The following is a 24,881-nucleotide window of genomic DNA, read 5'->3' as shown; positions in this document are numbered from 1 at the left end:
ACTAGGTGGCTTTATACCTTTTCATACAAGGCCATTTAGCTCATATTATTCAAGCTTAAGCAAGGTGACTGCTCTCACATATGTCTCAGGCAGCAAACGGAAACTTTCTTGAGGAGTATAAAGGGCTGGAAATTTTACAAAAGCTGAATATGCAAAGCATCCTTGCACTTCTCTGATGCTAATTCAAACAAATAAATGGACAAGGCATGAATTAAAAAGCAATCAAGTCCAATATCTAATGCTATATATATAAATTATGGAAGGAGAAATTTCAGTTCAAATATAGTAGAGAATTTTATATATCAACCAACCAGTGTTTACAAAGGAGGCAATCGGAAGCATCAGCACACTGAGGCCTAAAACCCACTTTAGAACCTAGTGGAAATCCCAAAATACAGAAGAAGAAAGAAAGGAAATTCTTCAAGAAATCCTTGTTACAGCCTCACAATAGATAAACGCCAACGCCTAGTGGAAATCCCAAAATGAATCTAAAAGGGTTAATTGAACTTATATTAACAACAAATAGGGCATTGTATCAACCCATTTTCATTGCACTCACCACACCTAATCTTCTTCTGGTCCCCATCTAAAACCTTGCAGCTCCCATTACATTCCGTACACATCACAAATCTCACCCCAGCACATCCTTCACATCCGGGGATCGCCCTTGGGATCCCATTGAACAAGATTTCCAGCTTCCCTTCCTCTTCTAACTTCACAATCTCTTCAACTCCCCCAATCAACCTTCCTTTAACAAATACAAGAGGAACTTTGACCTCCTTTGTGCCCGTTAGCTTCCTTAGCTCTTCCTTGAACCCCGAATCCATCGATATATCTCGCTCGAACATTTGGATGTCATAGGATTCGATAATGGATCTCACAGTGTTACATTCCTCAAAAGTCTTTCTAATCCCTCGCAAGGTTGTAGTGTAAATCACAACTGCATTTTCTCCAGCAGCAGGACATTTTTCCTCAAAAACTTGAAGAATAGCCTTTGAATCCTGAGATTTCTTCCATTTTCTGATTTCTGGTTCTGGTGAAATTATCCTCTTGATTTGTTCCTCTTCTTCGGACAACTCTTTCTCGTACAAAGCAACAAGCTCTGGATCAAACAAAGGACTAAAACTCCTCCTCCGCGCCGAAAACCCTGAATCACCACCTTCAAAGCCCTCGCTTCTTGTTCTTTTCACTGGATAACTCAACTTCAACACCGCCTTACACGAACCATCCAAAGAATTGTTCACTCTCAATATCGATTTCGGGCTAAAATCAGACTTCCCATCAACTCTTCCCTTATTCTCTTTCCCACCAAACCTCCTCATTTTCAATGGAGAACCAATCTGATTCAAGAACTTCAATGGACTTCTCACATCTTTTTGCCCAACCCCTCTAGCAAAAACGCGTGATTTCGGGCTTCTCTTTATAGTTCCATCTTCTTCAAGATCTTCCATGAGTTCCCAAGCATTGATTACCTCTGGCTCTTCACGCGGAGGCGATCTCTGAACTCTTTTTGTCTCTGAAATACCAACCTCTTCTTGTTGTTCAATTTCATTGTCGAGTTTAAGGACCCCGTAAGTGCTTGACTTGAGAGAGACCACGTGGTTAACGTAGTCGCCGCCATTGTTGAGAAGAATTTCTCGTTTAATTTCTTTCTTGACGAGTTTTGAAGAAACACAACCCATTGTTTTTTTGGGGGAGTTTTCTTTGTTTTTCAGTTGTCTGTTCTGTTTTGAAAGGAAGGGGAGAGAGAGAGAGGAAGAGAGAGAGAGGGAGTTAAGGTTTCGAATGGTAACCGTTGGTTGTCTGGGAACGGGCCCCAACGGTCGAATTTTTTCGAATGTGGGATTGTGGGCTTGATCATGGGCATTTTTTGTCGGAAGCCCCTGCGATTGTGTTTTGTTGTTGTCCGTTTTCGCCCCCAATCTTTTTGCTATCTCCTTCATAACCCATTGACCTGCGGATTGTTTGCCTCTTCATCCTTTTTGACTTTCTCTTTGAGTCTGTCTCGCCTAATAATTGACGTAATACCACCAATTTCCTAGCCTTAAATTTTTTCATGCTTAATTAATATTTAAGATAGTCAACAAACTTTTGGTTATAAAGGAAATAAATTCAAAATAAGAAAAAGTACAACGATAGCCAAAGCGGAAAAAGAATAGTATTTATCAACATTTTATACAAATTGCATTTGGAACTTGTAAATAAAAGTATTTATCATGATCTAAGAGAAATACTTTCTCAAACAAATTCGTTCATCAAATATGTACACTTGGATTTTTATCCTCAGTAGAGTTCGATACTTGTTTTTATTTCAATTTTCAACAATACTTTCATACATTTGGCATTGATTCTAAGCACGCAAGTTATCACTATGGAGTTCTCATTTCATAATAAAAGTTATCACGGTGGAGGTGTGGTGTGAGCTTTACATTTTGGTTTGTAATAGGGTTTTTTTTCGTCCATGTTATTAATCTGGACATGTTGGAATTTGGCTATTATTGTGATTGGTTGTTTTGCTCTTGAGGACTCTCAGGTTTGTTGATATTTTGTAGTGTGCTTTAATTGTTTTTTTTTTTTTTTTATTGAAGACTTTTCAGAGGGTGGAGACTTATGCTTGAGGTAATGATTTTGTTTTATGTTTATGGTGTGAGTTGTTTGAAAATTCATAAGTTTTTAGTGGGATATTCATTATGTAATGATATGATTTATGATATAAATTTCGTTTTTAGGGTTGTTTATATTGATAGAATCTTATCAAGTTCTCGTTTGTATATCTGTTTTGACTAGAGGTGAGCATGGCTCGGTTTAGTTGATTTTCAATTCGGTTTGATCAGAACCAGTCAAAAAAATTTACTCTCTAAACGACTAAATCGAACCGAGAAAAGGGTTGGTTTTAGTCAACCGAAACTGACCTTGGTGCAATGAATTTTTTCCTACCAGGCCTAAATTGTTTTAAGCGCGCTGATAGTTGGGTTTGGACCTGGAATATTTTATATATGGCTTGGGTTTCTTTATATAACTCTTTCTAAATGACTACTTGGGGTCTATTTATTTCTAAACATATATATAGCCCTTTGGGTCTATTTATTTCTTTTAAATGGCTAATAAGATTAATTTTTATACAATAAATAAATATTAATCTTTATACAATAAATAAATATTAGTTTCAAAAGTTCTGTAAGTTTAAGCCAATTAATTAAATATGATTACAAAGAAATTAACAATAATCTTCATACAATAAATAAACAAAAAAGAGATATCCTTCATGATATTGATTTTAAATTAAAAGTTACATAACTCAAAGTTCCACAATATAAATTACTAAATTTCCCTTTCAAAAAAAAAAAAATTACTAAATTTCAAACGAGAGACCTTCAACTCCGATTGAACGATTTTGAAGAACATGCCCTTAAAAGGTTAAAAGTAAATATATAATTAGTGTAAATTATTGTAGTAAGATAACCTTAATAAATTATAAATGTAATGTAAATATACGTAATACCTAATGATAACATTACTTGAAAAGTGCAAATAGCCAATAGAAATAAAACGTTAGTTCGACTTAGGCTCAAACTCAACGATTGTCTCCAATGCAATTCTTGTCAAATTTAAAAAATAAAATAACAAATATAGTAAATTGATCTTTAAACATAGACAATATTTGACAAATATAATAAATTAACTTACAAATAAAACTATAAAATAATTATCGAAATCAAGTTCATCGAGCTCATCCAAATCATCTTCAATCAAATTCGAATCACAACATGCCAATCCATGTAACCAATCTTGAGCATAAATAAGTGCTTGCACAACCTTAGAAGTCAAATAACACTAACTTGCATCAAGTTCACGTCCACCTATACTAAAAGTGGATTTTGAAGCAACTGTTGGTATGTGAATTGCCAATGCATCATGAGCAATAGCGACAAGTATAGGAAACCTAAATTGATTGAGTTTCCACCACATGAGAACATCAAACTCATCATCATTAAAACCCTCATCATCCACCAGATTAGACTGGTGTTTCTTGAACCTATCTAATCTTTTCTTAATACATTTTGTGTCCTTGCTAGTCAAAGTTGAAGCAACACTGTCAAGCCCAGCCCTAAATTATCTGTCAGGTCATATATATAGTTGACATCATGCCTATGTACTAGAATATCTCGGTAAAATAGGTAAAAATCGGTATTATACTTAAAAGTACAACTAAGTTGATTTATACCTCAAACTAATTAAAATAGGAATTTTAAGATAAAATTTCAAATTTCACAGTCCAGGGATTTCTCAAAACAGTGATTCAGAGTTCGAGGTCTAATTTGGAGTCAATCGGGAGAATTGATCGATTAGGGACAAAACGGGAATTTTTTTTAAAAAAAATTTTGGTAACAATTGATCAAGATTAATTATTTAGATTATTTAGAACATAATTGGAGTTTGAGGAGTGAGAAATTTTCAATTCTCGATATTTCTGGAGTATAGGGGCAAAACGGTAATTTTGCTATACTGAGGGTAAAATGGTAATTTTGCACCACCAACACTTGTCAAATTTGTGGAATTTAATTATGGTGGGAATGGATAAAGATGGAATAAAGGTGTGGTGGAAAATTAAAATGAAAAGTCAAAATTTTAAAAAAAAAACGGACCAATGACATGATGCCACATGTCATGCCTTTATTAATTTATTATTTTTTTAAAAGGCACAAAAACCAGCCCATCTTCCACCCCATGGTCGGCCAAACCTGCAAGAAGAGAGAGAAAATAAAAACCAAACCCTAGAGAGAGAAAATCAAAGAAAATGTGTGAATTTTCAAGAAAATTAAGTGAAAAAGGTAAGATTTTTTTTATTAAGCTTGAGTTTTCTTATTCCCAAGCATTTCTCCTTATTTTCCATGATTAAATTGCATGTTTTCAGGGTTATTTCATGGCTGGTCATATGGGTCTAGAGAGTGAAAATTGTTGGATTGATTTGATTTTGATATATGTTAGTGTTTAGTGTTAGTTTAACATGTTAGTAAACAAAATATGTAGAAAAACATTCATTTTTCCATTACCTAGCCTTAGCTGAATTTTCAAGTCAATGGTGAGGAAGAATGTGATGTTATTTTAGGTTATTTGATTATGAAATCATGGTTTTTGATATGGAAATTAATGAATTATGGAAAAAAAATCAAGTAGGAAAAATTGTGACAATGATGCACCATTTTGGCTGAATTTTTTCAAGGAGGAATATGAATGTGGCTTTGCTGATTTTTGAGTTATTTGGCTAGACATTGGTGATTTGAAGCATTAGAAAAAGAAATGGGATCAATTGGAGTTACATTGGATGCGTATTTCAATTTATCGGGTAAAAGATCGAAATAGGTCAATACGGTGTTTAGGTAAAATTTAGACCTTTTGCATTTCATACCATGCATTAGTGATCTAAATTAGTTATTTCAATTTAAGGGCAACGTAGTAAATTCCTTGATTTTATACTTTGTCAAGGTGGTGTGCCCTTCGACAAAGGCAAGAAAATTACGCCTAGGGATCACTAAATTGAGTACACCCGAAATCTGAACTTTTGAAACCTGAGTAAACTTATTATCGTCTGAATTATCTAGAGTAGTTTTTATTCAATTTTGTGATTTGTGAAAATTATTTTAAATGATGAATTTCTTGTTTTATGAGAAAAATATGAATTTATAAAATAAATGAAATTATAAAATAAATTGAATTTTTTATAAATTGATTTGAAAATAGAATGTTGGATTTGAAAATTTGAGTAATTAGAGACCATGTGATTTATTGTAAATTATGATTTGAATTAAATGACTTGTGATAAATTGGCATGATTAGTTGAATTTATACTTGTGTTGAAAAATATGAACTGTTTGTTTTGCCTTGATAAATTGGTTAGTAATGTAATTGCCATGCTATGCCATTGAGATTTGATCAGTTGGTGGATTAAAGATTAGCTACTGCAATGGCGAGGTTTCGTGGACCAACCTATTAGAGAGGCACGGCAAACTCCTTTATATTTACACCTCGATCGTAGAGGCACGTAGGGTATCTCTTGAGGTGGGCTTTTTGAGTGCACTTCACGTTAATCACCACGTGAAGTGAGACTCAGTCAACGCCAAGGAACGACTGCTTTTTTTTCAAAATAAAAACAAGTTTTATGATTATATAAAATTTTTCACAGCCTTGGTGGATTCGGTTGGATACCCTTGGTCCAAGTGTCCGCAAGTACAGGATTTGGCATGAGCCAAGTTTTGAGAAATTCATGAGCCATATTGATTATTTGGTTGAAATGAATATTCGTGTTGTGAAAAACTTGCTGAAATGAATTATTTTTAATTGTCTCCCTTTACTCGTTTTTAGATTATTTAGATGGTGTTTGTTTACTTACTGAAATTTTATAATCTCATCCCTTTTTTTTATCCCATCATTTCAGGCTGGGTTAGCTGTAGATAGCAGACATCGTCGAGAATTATAGTTGGCCATACTACTTCAAAACCTGTAGGTTTACTATCTTTACTACTTTTGTTCATTTGTGGGCCCACGTAACACTGTAAATTAAATTTCATACTTTGGTTTTCCGTATTATAGTTTGTATAAATATATTTAACTTTTACGCTACTAAAAATCATTTTCAGAATACTCTATAAATATTAATTTGTAAGAAAATAGAATATTTTGTCGTATATTTTTATTTTATTTAAATGGTTATAATTCCATTTTAAATCACGTTTTAGACATTCAAATTTAATTTCGATTTCGAAATATGCATTTCTTGCTTAAGTACTACATTTTGGTCGAATTTGAAATTTTTGACGAAAAATGACCAAAATGCCCATGCGAAGTGAAATTTATTTTTTCACTGTTTTAAATCGAAAAAAAGACTTAAAAGCCTCTAAAATACGACATTTGGCAACGATTAACCACATGGGAGATAAGAAACTGATACGAAAGTCTTGCGAGGTCTCGATATGGTATTCAGGGGATGAGTGCCTATCGGAACATCGCGGCAGTTGTCACGGACTCAAGGATGGTTCCGGGTCGTGACAAACATTATCACTACAACCACCACTAGCACCTTGTCCCATGGACGTTGGACACTCTTAACCACTTTCACGAACATGAGATGGAGGTTGTAACATATTTCTATAACAACAAAACAACTCATCCATTATTTGTCTCACAAAAAAAAAAAAAAATTGAAGCTTATGTAGGAGGATACATTTCTAGCAAAGTGAATTCAACATAAGAAAGCTTTTTTCTCGGATCAAGTATATCGACAGTGAACAACACCAAATTCATTTTGTCCACATTTTCTCAATACTTGTCAAATTTCTCTTTTATATTAATTGCCATAAACCATAAATCAACATCATCACCATTTTGCCATTCAATCAAAGTGGTATACACATTAAAAATGAAATTGAGAAAAGAATTAGCAGTTATGTAAGATGTGCCTGAAATGTTTAAGGTTAAATTATAAAATTCTCTTAAGAAACGAGAAATCCTCCTAACATTTGCACAATCTTTGTCATCAGGCACTCTATCTCCCAACCTCATTAGCTCTGATATGTAGCTATTATCCCATAACTCAAATGGTGCGAAAGCTCTCTGAAATTTCAAAGTTGTATCCAACATAAAAAAAGTAGAATTCCATTTAGTGCTCACATCCAAACATAATAAACACTTGCTCTCAACTCCCCGTATTAGTAACATACTCTTTAAACTTGGTTAATCTAATAAGGGATTGTGTAACATATCTCATTGCCCTTTTAATACATGTAATTGAGGTGTTGATATCCTTTAATCTATCAGACACCACAAGATTAACAATATGAGCAATACATCTCATATGGAAAAAATCTACCTTCTAAAATATTAATTTCAGCAACATTAAATTTTTTCTTCAAATGTCCTATTACGACATTATTTAAACTAGCATTATCAATAATAATAGAAAAAATCTTTTGGATCCCCAAATCAAGCAAACATTTACTAATTACCTTCCCAATGACCTCACCTTTGTAACCAGTAATGAGACAAAAGTTTAAAATCATTTTTGCAACTTCTAATCATTATCAATAAAATGGGTAATAAAACACATATAATTAATTATTTGTATCGAAGTCCATGTGTCAGTGGTGAGACACATTTTACCAGGACATGATCTTAACAATCTTTTTATTTGAGTTTTTTCATCAATATAAATCTTATAACAATCCCTAGCAACAGTTTATCGTGACGGTACACGAAATTTAGGACGTACTTTATTTATGTGTTTCCTATATCTATGATTTTCCACAAACTTAAAAGGTAATTCACCTAAATGATCATCTCGGTTAAACTCCTTGTAATTGCCTCTTGATCAAACTTTCAATGACCTAATCCATCTCCTTCCAAAGTAAAAACTAATTCCATTTGCTTGTTCTCCTTACTAGCACAAACCAATTTCTACTTTGGACAAACTTTAATATGATTATTCAATGAAGATGTTCCATTTTTTTTGAATCAGCACACAATTCGTTATCACAATGAGCACATTTAGCCTTGTTATTACTATTTTTATCAATAAATTTGGTGAAGTGATCCCACACAACCAATGTAAACTAAAGTGGTTACCTTTGTTTCCGCACTTGGCTTACAACTTCACATGTTTTGTTGGTTTCAATAGAACTAGCACTAACATGAGGTGTAGATGGTGTTGGTTTTGGTATCTCACTAGTTGCCAAATTTATTTCCTTATTAGTTGACATATACAACAAAAAATAGTATCCAAATATTAATTCCAATCCTTAATTCTAATATATTGCCAATCACTTTAATTGAATACCCAAACATTAATTTCCAAACATAATATCCAAACATTAAGCTCTTTGAAATGTTCAATATCAAGTAAAGTTCTTGTGTTAAGCCAAAAGGGTTGAAGTAAAAACATAAGGCCTAGATATTTTCAACTACTGCATTAGCAATGAGCATAATGAGCGAGCAAAAAGAAATCTCAAATATTAAAAGCCAAACATTTCATTGGGTAATAAAAATTACCTTGCTACCAAGAATGATTGTAGGTTGCAGTAGAGATTAAAGGAAACGGTGGCTATTGTTTGAAGTGGCACCGTCTGCGACAATCGATGCTGATCAGGTGGTGACAAGGAAGGGAGATGTTGATTAGGAGAGTCAGGGTTTAGGGAATGGGGAGGGAAATTGAATTGGGGGAATCTATAAAAGGGAAGGGTTGGTCGGTTAAGGGAAATGAATTAAAGGGTTTAATAAATATTTTCACCCTTAAAAGTAAAAAAAAAAAAGTTGATTGGTTGTTTGATCAGTTCAAGTGGGAGGGAGTCCCTCGCGATGATCTAATGGATCGATTGATGGGTGAAATCATCGATTGCTGTCACAATTAACGAACCAAACTATCGATTGCGACAATCGACGATTTCGATTAATTGTTCAGTTGCAACCGATTGATGTACAATCCTAGTTTTGACTACACCTTTTATTCTAGTCAAAATTTTGTATATAACTTTTATGATATTTAATAAAATAATCTGATTTAATTAAAAAAATAAAAGCAGCAATAATCCATTGAAGAATCCAATCCAAATCTAAATTAAGGCGAAGGTTAGGCCGACGTGAAGTAGCCTTTTTTAGGTCTTTTAAAATGGATCAAGCTGTCCAATTGGATATGCATGTGGACAACAAACCAAAGAAAGTCCATAAATTAACATAGGCCCATAAACCTAGGCCTACAGATTTGTCTTTCTAGAACCTAAACCCTACACCCACTGATTGTTCACTTTCCCAAAGCCAAGACGTACACACCCCACAAATAAAAGTATTTTAAATATTGCTCCTTTAATTATATGATTAGTTAATTGTGCTACCGATCAAAAAAGATACAATCAAAGTTAGTATGCCAAGAAAAGATCATTGGGGTCCCCACTATTCCACTCTCTTTATTGATTTGAATTTTGCCAATTGTGGGGTGTGTAGAAAAGATTTAATCAAACTCATTCCCCAGTTGATCTTCTAGAAAACTTTTGGCGCTGCCCTTCTTTTTATAGTGTGTTTTTTTCCCTATCACTACATTCCAAGAAAATCGTGGAATTTTTTTATATAGATATGTGATCTTTTTCAAATTTCAAGGTCTCCAAAACGTACTTTACGATTAAATGAAATGCTATTCAATTTTGCTATTGCAGCTTGCTCTTTCCTAACAGGTTGTGATCCTTCTTCTTTAGACAAATAAGATTTTTTTTTATTCATAAAAAAAGAAAGAAATGTTACTACTAAATATTTTGGCTCGCTAGCCCTTACTTGTAGTAACATATAGCAGATTTTGGGTAGAAAGGTTTGATCATCTAGAAGCTTGAGGATGGCAGCCGAAATAAGAGCCCTTGGCCTATTCACATGGCGGCTTTGCTTTGGGTGGCGGAGCCCATAGAAATAAAGGGCATAGAAAGTTAGGAAACCATGGTTTTATTCTCCATTAATTAGATTCATACAACTTTTTTTTAATCTTATTAATCTTCTCTTTAACACAGTCAAAATCTTTTGTATTTCTTGGTTCTATTCTACCTTAATTACTAACCATCCCAGTCCCATCAAGCCCTCTATACTTTAAGGAAAACTATTACATTTACATTACATAATGAGATAAACAAAAAAAAAATGTGCCTAAACTTTTAGGAATCAGAATTTTGCCCGCAGCTTCCCAATTTCGTTGACAAACTTTGTTTTCATATAACAAGACATTTTGTCTACGAAAACTCTTTTGTTTACCCTTAAAAAACACATTATGTTGCAATATTGTAGGAAGCAAGTCATGAGTAATGGTGATTTGCAGTGAAATGACAACCTTGGTGTGAGAACAGCACACTTGCTTACCATATTTTTTGGGTGTCATGTTAGTCTTAATCCTATAGTTGTAGTATGTCATTGTGAGGGTACATGATGGAAATTATGGGTACTGTAGGTGTTTTGACCTTCAAGTTTAACGATGGAGAATTGTTCCAGTGTAAGTAAGGTGTACTGTCAGAATGAAGTTTATATATTATCAATAAATTCAAATATTATTATTATGTTAACAAATAAATTTAAAAATTAAAACTTCTTAAATATATATATTTATGATTATGAATATCTATTTTGCATCTAATTTGAAAATTGACTTTCTTTTATCAGGTTATAACGTCAATGTATCAGTCTCATATTAGGAAAATTGTATTGTGATCATTATGGTATATACTAAACTGAGAAAGTTGTATTGTTTTATCAATTTATTTTTTGTTTTTCCATGTTGTATTGTTTTATAAATTTTTTTTATAAATGAAATAAAGAATTTTATTTATTTTATTGTTGTCTATTTCAGTATATTTAATTTTCTTGTAATTTACGTGAAGAGTAAATATAAAAAATTAAAAAAAATATTAAAAGTAAAAATATTTGACAGATTTTTTACTTTTAATAGTATCCAATATTCGACATCATCAGAAACATTAAATTCCTTCCCTATGGAATTTTGTCCATTACTGATGGGATTTTTTATTTTTGACTGAAGATATTACTAATTGAAGATTTTTAATGAAATTTTGGACCACATTTCCATAAAATAAAAAGTATTTTCAATGAAAATTAAATTTTTATTGACAAAAAATTTTATCGAAAAATATCATTGTTAATAAGTAGTAATGAAAGCTACTTAACCATCAACTTTTCCTATTGTCAAATGTTAGATCATTGTAGCATCCCTAAATGTTTTGAATCTTGGTGTGAACTTGATGAAGGGTCTTGAATCTAATAATGAAATTCAACGGAGAATTCCATTTTATAATTGACAAACATCTTTTGAAATTATAAGTATTGTTGACTTAAGCTCCAAAAGAAGAAAATCCCAAAATTTGTGTCACCATATAAAGACATGGAAATACTTGAAATGAAAAAACAAATTAGGTGAATGAAACATCATAGTAATGGATTATACATCATTAAAAACATTACTTAGTATTGCCATTTTGGGTTGAAAGTCAAACGATATTAAGCAATTAAGTATTTTATAGATGAAATGAAAATTAAGTTTAGTAATTAACACCCACTTTACCAACTCATTGATCATTTGATAGTGAAGTATGAAATGTTGTTTTACCCAAAAACAAAGAAATCATACTCCACCAAAGTCATAAAGTCCAACTGTTACAGCATAATGAGAAAGGTTGACCTAACGGCAGTGCTGATTTGCATTAGTAGAAGAAAAGTCAGGTTTTTAGGGAGAAGCCCATTGATTTCATCACCAAAATTTTCCATAATATTGACAGCAACAGAGTGTTGTACTCACCTCCATCTCTGCACCCAAAAAGAAACAAAGCTTTTTTGAATTTGGCAAATGAAAGAGACCCAACAATGGCTAAGAGAGAGATCATTTCCGTATAGACGAAGATATGTATGTCATCTTACGTTTCAATCATCATTGGAATTTTACTCTTATGTGGATCAAATAGTAAGTTTTAGGTTTCAGTCGTCCCCAGATGATTTGGTTTTTGGAGGATGGTGTAGTTGATAGCATGTTTGATTGGAAATAGCTAAATTATTCTCTTTTTATTTCCAAGAATATTTGTTCTTTCGTTTGGTTGGTAAATGGCTCAAGGAATAATCATTCCTTTCTAATCTTTATTTCTTAAAATCATCCAAAATCAAAATTAGTTAATCCCAATTCTCATGTTATTTGTCATTCCATGAGTGGGGAATAGCTTCTAAAATTACTCAAGCAAAAATACCCCTACAAGGGGAAATAAAAAAATTTAAGATAAAAAGTTTTAATTTTAATTATATATTATAAAAAATTAATATTTAAAATTTAAAAATTTAATTAAAATTAATAATATTTTAATCATAATAATATTTAAATTATAAATAAAATGTTAATATTTAAATGATCAATTATTAATATTTTAAATAAATTATAAATTTTTATTTTTTAAAAATAAAATAAAAATAGGTAATCATATATTATAGTAAAAGATATTTTTGTTTTTTTATCATCTATTTTTTTATTATTCTAAAATTATTTTTATCAATAAAATATTATAATAAATTATAATAATAATTCTTATCTTATTTCATTTCATCAATCAAACTATATAATAACAATTTTATTTTATTCTTACAGAATATTTATTTTATTTAAATTTATTTCATGACCTAGCATACTAGTGATATGGGAGTCACATGATTCTTAGAATTTTGTCTTTACAAAAGGAACCGCAGGAATTGGGAGGGGCATACATACATAAAAACACAGCAGCTACAGAAAAAGGAAGTCTTGGCATGGTGGCCATGTTTGATGTTAAAAGGCAGCATTGCGAACGATTAATGCCAGGGAACTGGGATCCGTGAGTTTGCTGGATGCTTGTGTTTCCAGATAATGTTGAACCTCCAAGAAAGGACACGTCACATGGCCAATTGCTTGTCTATTTGCAATGCATGTAGGACATTTCCCCCTAGTTTCAGGATTTTTGCTTAAGTGGGGAGGCCAAATATGAGTTCATGCTTTCACGCCTATTATTTTATCCCTTATTAAAAATCTTCAATGCCCATTCCCACTTATGTACAAAAAAAGGCGTGGCCTAGCTATTCGGAATGGACTCTTCTCCTTGTGATTTCCAAAACTATTAACTATAGTATATTGTATTTATTATTTCTTCGTTCACCTCGACAGTATAAGTAATTTTAAATTCAAAATTTTAGTAACCATTTTTATCAGTATTAAATTCTTAGGCGTGAGAATAACTAATCTATTTATTTTATTTTATTTTTATTTTTATTAAAAAAAGTAGTTTATGCATGTGTGAGTTCCCCATACGTGTCATTAGTGGCGGAGCTAGATTTTTGCGTTTGAGGGGGTGAAAAGTTGAAAATAATATCTATTAAATATTTATATTATAAGTTCAATATTTGATAAAAATATAAAGCAACTTAGATAAAAAAAATTCATATGAAAATTATATAAATAAATTTTAAAAATTATTCAAAAAATTTAATTTTAATAATTTATTTAAAAAAATTAACTAGCATAATCATAAATAATTTAATAATGATAATAATCTCAATTTCTAGATAAACTTAATAATAAACAAAAATTAACAAATATAATAACAAAAATCTAAATGGGAAGTAATTTCCTAAAAATATTAAAGTTATCAATAAACAATTCAATGGGGAAACAATTCTCTAAAATTAATAACAAAATTTAAATACAATATTAACGAACAATTCAATGAGGAATCAATCCCAAATAAAAAACTTAATTGTTCACAAGAATCTAAGTAAAAAAAACACACAAAGAATTTGTAGAAAAGCAATTAAGTAATTTCTAAATAAATAAGTAATAACTAATCTTAGGTGCTTAATCAAATCTGTATTTTGTTACTTTTAACAAAAAATGGTTAAAACGGTAAATTTTAAATCAAAATCACAAATAAAATTTATTAAATAAAAAAATTTAACATTGAAAATATTAAAAATAAAGTAAGTAAATAAATAAAACTTATTAATTATTATGATATGAAAATTGAGTTACTGACTAGATGTTTCTTACACAAAGAATGCTTGTAAGCAAAAAAGCATAAAAAATAATTTTTTTATTTCTACAGTATTTGATAAAAAGAAAAGAGAACAAGAAGTAGTGGTTGTAAAGTTTTGAAGAAGTGAGGTTTAAGAATAATTTTATTGCAATAGGTTTTATTTTAGTCTTGTTAAAATTAATTGTTGTGGGCATCACATCAAATAAAAAATTATTATTGAGACAAAATTATAAAATTTTTAAAAAATAAAAATATGTTAAAAAAATTTTAAAAATTTTGTACAGACAAAATTATAAAATTTTAAAAATATAAAGCTAAATTATAAAAAATGTAAAATTGGTAGGGGATGGGGGGCCCTCCCCTCCGCCTCTGCTGTAATTTAATCTTGCAGTTCCAAATATTGAAGAGTGATTATAGGGAAGGAAAGGAATCATACATAGAAGCAGATATGAGATTTGTTACGAGGCTGTTGTCTCGTTTTTTCATCTGGGTCATACCTAATGAGCTCCAGCTTTCCTCCTACCCCAACTATCACATTACCTAAACCAATCAGTGAGCTGCTCAATTGGCTGAAAATAATAATAATAATAATAATAATAATAATAATGGATGATAAGGAAGTCGGCCATGGAACTACTGCTACACAATACAAATGACAAAACCTTGGACATAGCTTAAAAAGAAAAAAACAAAAGACAAAATCTTGTAATTACATTTATAGAAATATTAAATTATTATGAGGCAACAGATGAAATGCATGCACACCAATCAAAATACCAATTTATTTACACTTTTTTCTTCATTAGTTAATGGAAAAAAGTTACAGAAGACACGATCAGTTGGTAGCCTTCTTGTTCTCATCAATGAAATGTTGACAATATGAAACTTTAAAGAAGTGGTTCACTGTATAAAATGCAATAATATATATGATCTATGTGATATTATAATCACGAGATATGGTGTGATTAAAATAACTTAAAATTTCACTTAGATCGATGGATGTAATCTTCAGTTAGTTAATTGCGATTCTTTAGCTTAAGTTGGTGTCATATATATATATATTCCATTAGCTACCTGATTTATGATAATTAACCGACTTAATTGATGGGAGGCACCAATTAGATAAGATGTCACACCAGTCCTACTATCATCACAATCAGTACCGCTCTTATTTGGTTGATTAAGAGAATTAAAATATTATGCATCATAACACTTTGATAAATATATAAATTGTCAGATATATCTGACATGTGAAAGTGTATTTTTAGAAATTAAAAAATTTAGAATAATTAAAATACTAAATAGAAAAAAAATTCATTATTCCGTTAATAATTTATATGGAACTTTTTGGATGATAATGGTCGTAAGCTCAAACATTGAGGGAGAAAATATAATTTGTCCATATTTACCAGCAATCTTAATTGCAACAAACATCAAGCAATCAAATCCAAAATAGCAATAGGAGACCCTTTTTATTTTCTTTTTCTTTGTGTCATTGCTTTTCGCAAAATGGGTGTCAACAAAAGGCTCACATTTTACGTCATGGATGAAGTCTACTTGTAACTCAAATTGGCAAGAAAGAATTCTGTGGGTTCATCTTATTTTTAGAAAATAAAAAAAAAATCAATATCCTTGACCATATATATATATATATTATATATTAGTTATTCTGCAACCTATGTTTCTAATTAAATTGATCCGTTGGGTTCAATAACAGATGGCCAGACGATATGTATATTCAGGAAATCACATGGATCATAGTCAATTCAAGCCGAGAATCATATCAACTGAAACAAACGAATTATATTAAAAATTTCCCTTTTTCAATGTAGGTTAGGTAAGTTTAAATTATGGATTTAGTGACTTTTATAAATTACTTATAAGGTTTTCTTTGTTATTACTGATTACACTTTTTTTAAACTAAAAACAAAAAAAAAAGGAAAAAAAATGTAGGAATCAATTTCCTTGATGGTACAAATAATTTGTTTGGAGTTTCATTGTATTTTAGCTTGGAACAGATCATTTTCTCTCTCCCAAAAACCCCACCCACAAATGAACAGAGCAAAGCACGCAGTAGTCAACAACGTTGACGCTCCCTCCAAAAATCATTTCTCTTTCTCTCTCTGTCAAATTCCACATTAAATAAAAAAAAAACACTTGTTTCTTTTATATAAATCTTCTCAAATCTACCTTCCTCTCTCAAACTTTCTGTCTTTCTACTTTTAAGTTCTTTTCTTTGTGCGTACAATGCCACAGGGCAATTTAGAAACCCTTGTTTCTGCCTGCGCCGGCGGCTCTTGCGACAACAAAATCGTCTGCGAGACTTTAGCAACCACCGATGGCGATCCCGACGACCACCAACTCCATACGGCGGACAAACCAGGCGAAGAAGAAATCCCGTCCGATTTCCCGCCAGAATCGTTTTGGTTATCCAAAGACGCCGAGCTCGACTGGTTCGATCGAAACGCTTTCTACGAACGGAAAGAGTCGCAGAAAGGAAACTCAGTTTCGAACTCCACAAATCTTAACCCTAATATCAACTCAAACTCCAATTCTCAACGCTTTTCGTTGAGGAAATCGAAAGCTTCGATCATCGGATTACCGAAACCGCAGAAATCTTGCTTTGTTGAAACAAAGAACAGGAAGAACTCTAAGCCTGGAAACACTAGATTGTTTCCTAAAAGGTCCGGCTCGGTTAAATCGGATCCGCCCGTTATTGAACCGTCTTCGCCTAAGGTTTCTTGCATGGGAAGAGTGAGATCGAAGCGAGACCGGAATCGCCGACTAAAAAAGAACCTCCAAAAATCGGCCGAAGTCGAAACAATTCAAGAGAAAACGACGAGAAAAAAAGGCGGTTTCTTTTCGAGTTTTCGTGCTATTTTTCGGTCCAATAGGAAAGAACGTGAACTGCACGCTCTTCCGGTTGCGCCGTCGCCGCCAAGGAACAGCGACATTAGGACGCGTTTGCCGCCAGATGATCGTGATGCAATATCGATAGCGCCTGAAATTGCGGAGAGTGAACCGGTTCTTGAGCCGGTCAGTATAGGCGGAATGAAGCGGTTCGTGTCTGGCAGGAGATCGGAGCCGTTAATCTGAACCGTGGAAGAAAAAGCTTTTTGTTTTTTTTACTAGTGGTGGGCCATAGCTAATGGCGTGCGTTGGTCTGCGGTCGTTGTTGGGTAACTTGTGGGTCCCGCCCAATGTTTAAACTTTCTTCGCGGTGACGTGGCATGTTGATTAACGGTTTGGTAAGGTAAAAAAAGCACAAATTTTCCAATTCCCCGTCTGTTTTTGTCTTTTTTTTTTTTTTTAATTATGATTTGTTTTTACTTGATAAGGGTGTCTGTACATATGAGTATTTTGGCGTGCACAGTTTGTAAATTTTATTGTTACTTTAATAAAAATTTTAGAAGGAACATGTAAGATTCATATAACTATGATTTTTCGATCATTTATCTAGGAAAAAAAATTGATTTACAATTATGAAATGGAAAAAAAAATGTAAATGGATTATACTTTTTGTAATTAGTGGAACTTTATAATAAGTGAGAATGCACTTGTGATGAAAAGGGAGCATGATTTTAGGGAATTTATGAACGCAGCATTGATCAACAAAACACAACCCCTTTTTGCAGGGGGGAAGAAAGCACTTTTGCCAAGTGAAAAAAGCGTGACATAAAAGCTAAAAAGATGACCAAAAAGGCTTTGGCTGATGTTGATGAGTGCTAATTTAAGGAAATTCATGGGTGAAGTGCCTAAAGTTGGAGATTGCATCATCCGATCTGTTGTTGATCAAAACTTGCCTTTCTAGGTTTAAATATTCTTTTTCTCGTATCCAAAGTGTTCAAAACGACGAGTCTTTAATATTCAATTTTCTTTAAAACTCTTATTCGGTTGGGGTTGGGTCATAGTTAAGCACTCCCTGTTTGGTATTTGTTGACTGCTAAGGTGGATGGTATTTGGAAAAATGGTTTAGAATCTTGACTATTTTAGTTTCTTATAGTGTCGGTTTTCACATATTTTCTAACCTTGAAAATGACTGCCTCACCTATCATCATTCTTCATGTTAAATTGTAGCAGCAATAAGTAGCCTGACAAATGACAAATCTTTTCTTAAAATTGGTACCATTTCCTTTTGTGTGTGAAAAATATGCTTGAGATTTCAGTGTATTTGACTGTCACCGCTTCAAGCCCTGTAAGAGTATTCATCTGATTTTGGGGTGATATGAATCTACCAGGCCAGCTTATTTATTGCTCCATCAGCCAAGCTATCAAGTATTTGTCTTGTAATCTATTTCTCTTACTACTTTTCTCTGCCTTTCCCCATGTGTTTTACAAGGTTGAGTAGTTAATGATTGTGATTGAAGCTCTATTGTCTTACTTACATTTACATCACAAGTGAGGACAAAAGCTAGGTAGGTGCCTATTTTCAAGCCGGTAATTTCGGGAATTTATTCTTAGATCCAATAGAGAGCTGATACGATCATTCAGTGTAAAAGTTGATAAGAACGAATAACAAGAAGGCGAATATTGTTCGTCTATCATCCATTTCAAAAGGAGAAAAGTGTAATGCAGGCTAAAGACTCTGTAAAATGCGTCACATGATAAAACACAAGCTTATTTCCCCCCTGTTTGTACCCAATTTCACCGACGATGATTTCATTCAAAAAGCTCATTATAAAGCTCAACCTTTCGGCCATTCATTGCCTGACAAGGCCTTGCGTTTTTCTTACAATCTGACTTCACCGGAGTTTGCAGAGCGGCTATCTGCTCTTTGGAAATCGATCTCACCTGCAAATGTTTATTAGCCATTTTCTGTACCTATGTATACCTTTCTGGACATTCCATACATTAATTTGTACAGGAAAACATACCTTTCCGAGGATGCTCCATGTGACACTCTCCGAGCATGGAGGAGTGGTAAGAGAACCAACATATCTATAGTACTTGCGGCTACTTCGCTTCAATTGCTTGGGATCCATGGTACCAATGGGAATTTCAGCAATTTCATCTGCTTTGCAATGCTCCTTGGCCAACTTATCCAACCCATCCTTAAGCTGAAATCATACATCACAAAATGGATTGAATACCCCATCGCTTTCTTGTTTGATTTTAATTTGTCCATAAAAAAACCCAGAAGTCGAGACCTTTGCTCGAAGGCTGAAAGCTTACAACTAAAAATATTACTAATGAAGAAGAGTTATTTTTCCTTGCGGTTATTGTAAGGTTTTCTCCTCGAAAGGATCAGCAAATTATTGGCGGGTGTGATGGGAACTTTACCTTAGAGATAAATGGATCGGCATCATCTTCTAAGTAGAGTATTGCTACAACTGCAAGGCTGTTATCTTCTGCGCGGTGTACCAAATGAAGCTCAGCAGCAAATCTGTAGCAAACGTGCCAATGTAATTCAACTTCACCGTATCAAAAAGGGGGTTAACATACTCCAGGTATGATATTATTAAACAGAAAAAAGAATATATTAGGACAGTGTTGTCAGGATTGGACCAGAATGGCGATTGGATCAGGAACCTGTTCAACTTTCCAGGCCTAAGTAGATTAAAATAAAGCGCAAAACAGATCGAACGAACAAGTGTTTGAAACTGATTAGATTGATTCTGTTTCCATCAACATTAGCGAATTGAACTTCCAACTGGTTAATGATTAAAGAAAACTAAAATCATTAAACTAAACAAATGTATGTATTACTATATAAGCTGATGATCTAGAGGGTGAGGGAATGGCTTGCATGAGTTTCGGGGGTGGGAAAGAGCCCATTAGATGGAATTGGGTCCATAATGAAAGCATTACTTGAGGCCCAGAGTAAAGTTGGACCAACCCAATACATAAGATTTCGGAGAGAGAGAAGAGCGTACTGTTGTCCATCAATTCGGTGCTCCGAAGGTAAATGCCAGTGCATTTGTTTGAGCAAGTAGTTTTTGCCATCTATAGATAACTCTCCAGCATATTCCTCGAAACGCAACTGCAACCAGAATTCATCAAACCAGCAAATTAATTAGCATTCATATAACTGCAAAGGATGTTAAAATTGTTCATTAGTTTTTCCACCTTTAACAAACCAAGAAAAAATGATCAACAACTTTATATATTATATATCAATGCGAAGTGAAAATTATTAGCAACCAACCCCAACATTGAAGCCATTGTTAACGAGGGTAGCATTTGCAGGCTTATAATTCCTGTCTAAAGGTTTCAAGGATCTGTTGGGGACTGTCTGATTCTTCTGAATGTTAATAGGAGACTGCTTTTTCCCTGATGAGCATGCCGAGAACTTTGGATCCAAATTTCCCCACTTGGCAGGGCCATTGTTGCCAGAATAGCTGAACTCAATTGCACTAAGCTCTAATCAAGTCAAAACAAAACAAAAGTAAAAAAGAAAAATTCAAGAACTGAGTCAGGTAGAAGAACGTCGATCATTGCAAATGATTTAACAGCGAAACATGATCATACCATCAGTAGCAGAAGCAACGCCAAGAAGAAAAGTAAACGCCAAGACGGAGAAGGAGATTTGAAGGGCCATTAATAACTGCTGCCAATCTTACACTACACAGCCTTCACCTTGACGAAGAGAAGAAAACTGAAGGAAAGTCTACATTAGCCGATGGTTTTATTGCTCAACTTGTGGCTACGGGTTCTAGTCGCCTCCTCAATATAGCTGTTATTTTTAGACAGTTTCTCTGCTAAATATGGCAGAGGCTTCTCGAGAGTTTTGGTGCACCTTGCATTTTGGTATGTCTCTGTCTATTTATACATGCAGTGAGTGGTAATATCCGACTGTCATGTTCTATTAAAAAAACCAAGTCAAACCTTAAATTATTACATAGTTGAATCTTGTCTGTTATCAACTTTGCAGTACTAAGGCTGCAAACATTGGTGATTAGAGGTCGAGTCCATTTAATTCTACAAGTTGGAGACAAAGAATATGTGGGATAATACAAAACAATGAAATGGCTAAAATATTTCCCAGGTTCAAACAAACAGCCCATGCCCCGTGGAATATGTTCACGGGGTTAAACTGAAGCCCTGTAACATTCGGATGCTGAATCAGAACACATATTTTTTTGTCTATTAAAATGACCTTAAAGAATTAGTTTTTGCTTGGTCAGCTGTTAAGCAGATGATAGATTGAACCAAATTTTTAGGCCTTTGAATTGTGAATAATTCCTAATCATCTCTTTCAGAAGACAAACACATGCAGCTCCGAGAACTATTGAGTGGGTGCAGCAAGCCGAAGGCTTGACATCTATTCTGACCACAAATCCCATGGATTTTGGTGAAGGCAGATTATAACTTTTGTTTTTGTGGGAAGGCCTCATTTGTGATAAAACAGAATTGTAGTTGGTTGCCCAAAAGGAAGGTCGCCTTTTTTGTTTTCAGGGCAAAAGTTAAAGTTAGTATCCCAGCAAATTCTCTTCTCTATAAAGAGTTCTTTAATAAAGTTGATGTAATTGTTTTATCTTTTCAACCTGTTTACTTGTTTTAGAGACCATTTAATGCAATATTCTTAATAAAAAATACTTAAAAACTTTAAGTAATGAACCATAGAAAAGAAGCATGCATGGTTTCATGAAACACAATCAAAGCTAGATAGATTTCACCTATCAGTTCCATAATTAAACTGTTTACCAAACACTTGGTAACAGCAATTGTTTAATGGATTAAACACCAATTTTGGTCTCAGCATCTCAGCACAAAAGCGATTTTTCTCCACTATCTTGTTATTATTATAAATTATTAAAGATGGCCATGATCACTCGAAAGGTCCAAGAGACTCAAGACAAAATGCATTAAAGTTGGAGAGTTGGTATCCTTGGGTTAAAAAAGCACTTCCACTCTCACCGTAATATAAACAAGTCTAGGGGCATCAACAATTAATTGGTCCTAGGAAAAGGCAGGATCAAAAACCAAGCCTAAAAAAATGTACTATGGAATGTGATAAAGTTATGGGCCAAATTTAAAGAGGTATTCCATCAGTCAGTCACCCAAACTTTCCCCATCTTCTGTTTTTCCTTTCTGGGGAGCCAAATGCAACCTCCCCCTGTTGTATACATGGTTTAATGCCAAGCGGTTGGAACCCACCAATAGGCTACTTAGGCTTTATTTTTTTTATTCTTTAAATTGAGAGTTTTGTTTTCTTTGTGCAACCTTGACAAAGCTCATGACCAAGAAATGCTTCGGTAGAACCCCAAACCTACTTACATGTGATTGTCAAGATTAAAATTCTTTTGCAGTCTCTGGTTTGCTGCGGCTAATGGCCTATATGAAGAAGAATATTAAGTATAAACACTGGCCTAATGCCTGCTCCCGAACTGAAAAGGCAGAAATAATTTTCACTGGAACAGACATTACAAAAGACAAATGTTCTGCTGTTATAAAGAACAAAGCCAAAGAACATCTGCCATATTGCGATTTTAGTCTAAATTTAAAAGGGGGCAACTAGGCCGTTACGTTGTCACAGAATTACATAGGGATTAATATATCAGTAACTAAAAGATTATATTAAGAACTTGGCACATGATACAAGTGAAATGGAATATAAGAAACAATGGCATTCAGTAGTAGACAATGAATTTACAAAGAGAGAAGCAAATGAAAATGAGAAGCTGCATCACATATTAAGGTGCATAACAATAATTTAAACCATTTATGGAAAAAGAAAAACGTTATGGTACCATTCATGACTCCATGCTACATGATTAAGAGTGAACAACAAGAAAGAGCTGAAAGGGGACAAATTATGTAAAGGCTTTAGGATTAGATATGTCAGAGCTTTGTCCAGTTTTAGAAAGTGCCTGCTTAAAGGCGCAGGATCAGATTCCAGTTCTCAAGTCCACAAATGCACTATAAGAAGCACTCGGCTGAATGAAAGGTGAGAGACAAGTGACCCAATGAATGCCACAAAGAATGGTGAGAGTAGAAGCTACAATTTTGTTGACAACTCTTCTCATCAGAACTTCAAAGCAGAGATAAGGATTCTTCATTAAAGGTTAAGAGGTCAACATATGGGATATGCTTTAGCCACCACAATGAGAGGGCCATATGTAGATCATACTGATGCTTTTTTCCTGATAGGAAATTCTAATGCAGATGGAACAACTGCTCCATCGTATCTTATTTTAAATCTTAGGAAAAATTCTAGAGAATGATATGAATATACATTAGCCCCCACTTCTTTACTTATTGTCACATTTTATTGTTAACCTAGTTGGGTAATAATGTTAAACTCCTTTTAGACTTTTATGTTTATCCGTTTTACTACTAAAAACTTAAAGAACATCAAAAGGATAGTGCACACACAAATTTCATGTCGAAATTTAGACTTGAAAATTATGAGACAAATTACAAAGATTTGATGCGAATCTATAATTCCTAAAATTCCTTTGATTAATTTCTTCACTTCGTCTTCAAGATCAAAACTCAAACTTGATCTTGGATACGATCTGAACTTGAGAAGTCCATCTTTTAGAGTCTTGGCAACTTGATCTTGAACACGATTTGAACTTGAGAACTTTGTTTTCAAAGGTCTGGGCGATTTTATCTTGAACATGGTTTGATCTTGAAAACTTCATCTTCAAAAATCTTCTTCCTCTCAATCTCTGAATGATCCCAAAATGGTTTGGAAGAGCATTGTATTTATAGTGCTAGACAAGAGGCTTTCTTAAGGATTTAGTCTATTTGAATTACGGGCATTTTAAGATAAGATGTTTTTAAAAATATCATTCTTTATAATTTTAACTATTTTTAATCAAGTTGGACAAAATTACCTTTAATGAAGTTACACGCTATGATGTTACACGTCATGTACAAAAACCTGTGACAAGCCATGGTTAACGTGTTACATGCTATATACAAAAATATGTGACACGCCATATACAAAACCCTGTGACAAGCCATGGTTAGCGTGTTACATGTTATGTACAAAAATATATGACACGCCATGTACAAAAACCCGTGACAAGTTATGATTAGCTTGTTACATGCCATGTACAAAAACCTATGACAAGCCATGGTTAGCGTGTTACACACTATGTACAAAAATATGTGATACGCCATGTACAAAACTTATGACAAGCCATAGTTAGTGTGTTACACGCTATGTACAAAAATATGTGACAAGCCAAGTACAAAAACTTGTGACAAGCTATGGTTAGCTTGTTACACGCCAATTACAAAAACCTGTGACAAGCCATGGTTAGGTTGTTACACGTCATTTTGAAAAAAAATACTGTTGTTAGACGCCATGTAAAAAAACATGTTACACGCCATGGTTAAAAAAAGTTGTTATAC

At 33.2% G+C, this 24,881-nt stretch overlaps 3 protein-coding genes across 3 annotated transcripts; 1 reads left to right on the top strand and 2 right to left on the bottom strand.

Annotated features, from left to right (window-relative positions):
• Positions 1-269: 269 nt before the first annotated feature.
• LOC18598248 (Glutaredoxin family protein) lies at positions 270-1,761 on the bottom strand. The gene has a single exon (XM_007027697.3). It carries the CDS (start codon positions 1,680-1,682, stop codon positions 513-515), a length of 1,170 nt encoding a protein of 389 aa, XP_007027759.3. The 5' UTR covers positions 1,683-1,761; the 3' UTR covers positions 270-512.
• A 14,953-nt stretch (positions 1,762-16,714) lies between these two features.
• On the top strand, positions 16,715-17,853 carry LOC18598247 (uncharacterized). The gene has a single exon (XM_018122264.2). It carries the CDS (start codon positions 16,824-16,826, stop codon positions 17,670-17,672), a length of 849 nt encoding a protein of 282 aa, XP_017977753.2. The 5' UTR covers positions 16,715-16,823; the 3' UTR covers positions 17,673-17,853.
• A 1,236-nt stretch (positions 17,854-19,089) lies between these two features.
• ACA1 (alpha carbonic anhydrase 1) lies at positions 19,090-21,313 on the bottom strand. The gene is made up of 6 exons (XM_018122265.2): positions 21,045-21,313; positions 20,722-20,936; positions 20,450-20,556; positions 19,857-19,959; positions 19,451-19,633; positions 19,090-19,367 (listed from the first exon to the last, which is right to left on the bottom strand). The coding sequence occupies exons 1-6, from the start codon at positions 21,112-21,114 to the stop codon at positions 19,236-19,238; spliced, it is 810 nt and encodes a 269-aa protein (XP_017977754.2). The 5' UTR covers positions 21,115-21,313; the 3' UTR covers positions 19,090-19,235.
• Between the last annotated feature and the right edge of the window lie 3,568 nt (positions 21,314-24,881).

The sequence above is a fragment of the Theobroma cacao genome, chromosome 5, assembly GCF_053813885.1.
Source record: "Theobroma cacao isolate CCN51 chromosome 5, ASM5381388v1, whole genome shotgun sequence".
NCBI classification, from domain to species: domain Eukaryota; kingdom Viridiplantae; phylum Streptophyta; class Magnoliopsida; order Malvales; family Malvaceae; genus Theobroma; species Theobroma cacao.
Note: the sequence above shows the minus strand (reverse complement) of the source record. Positions and strands in the feature narration are given on the sequence as shown.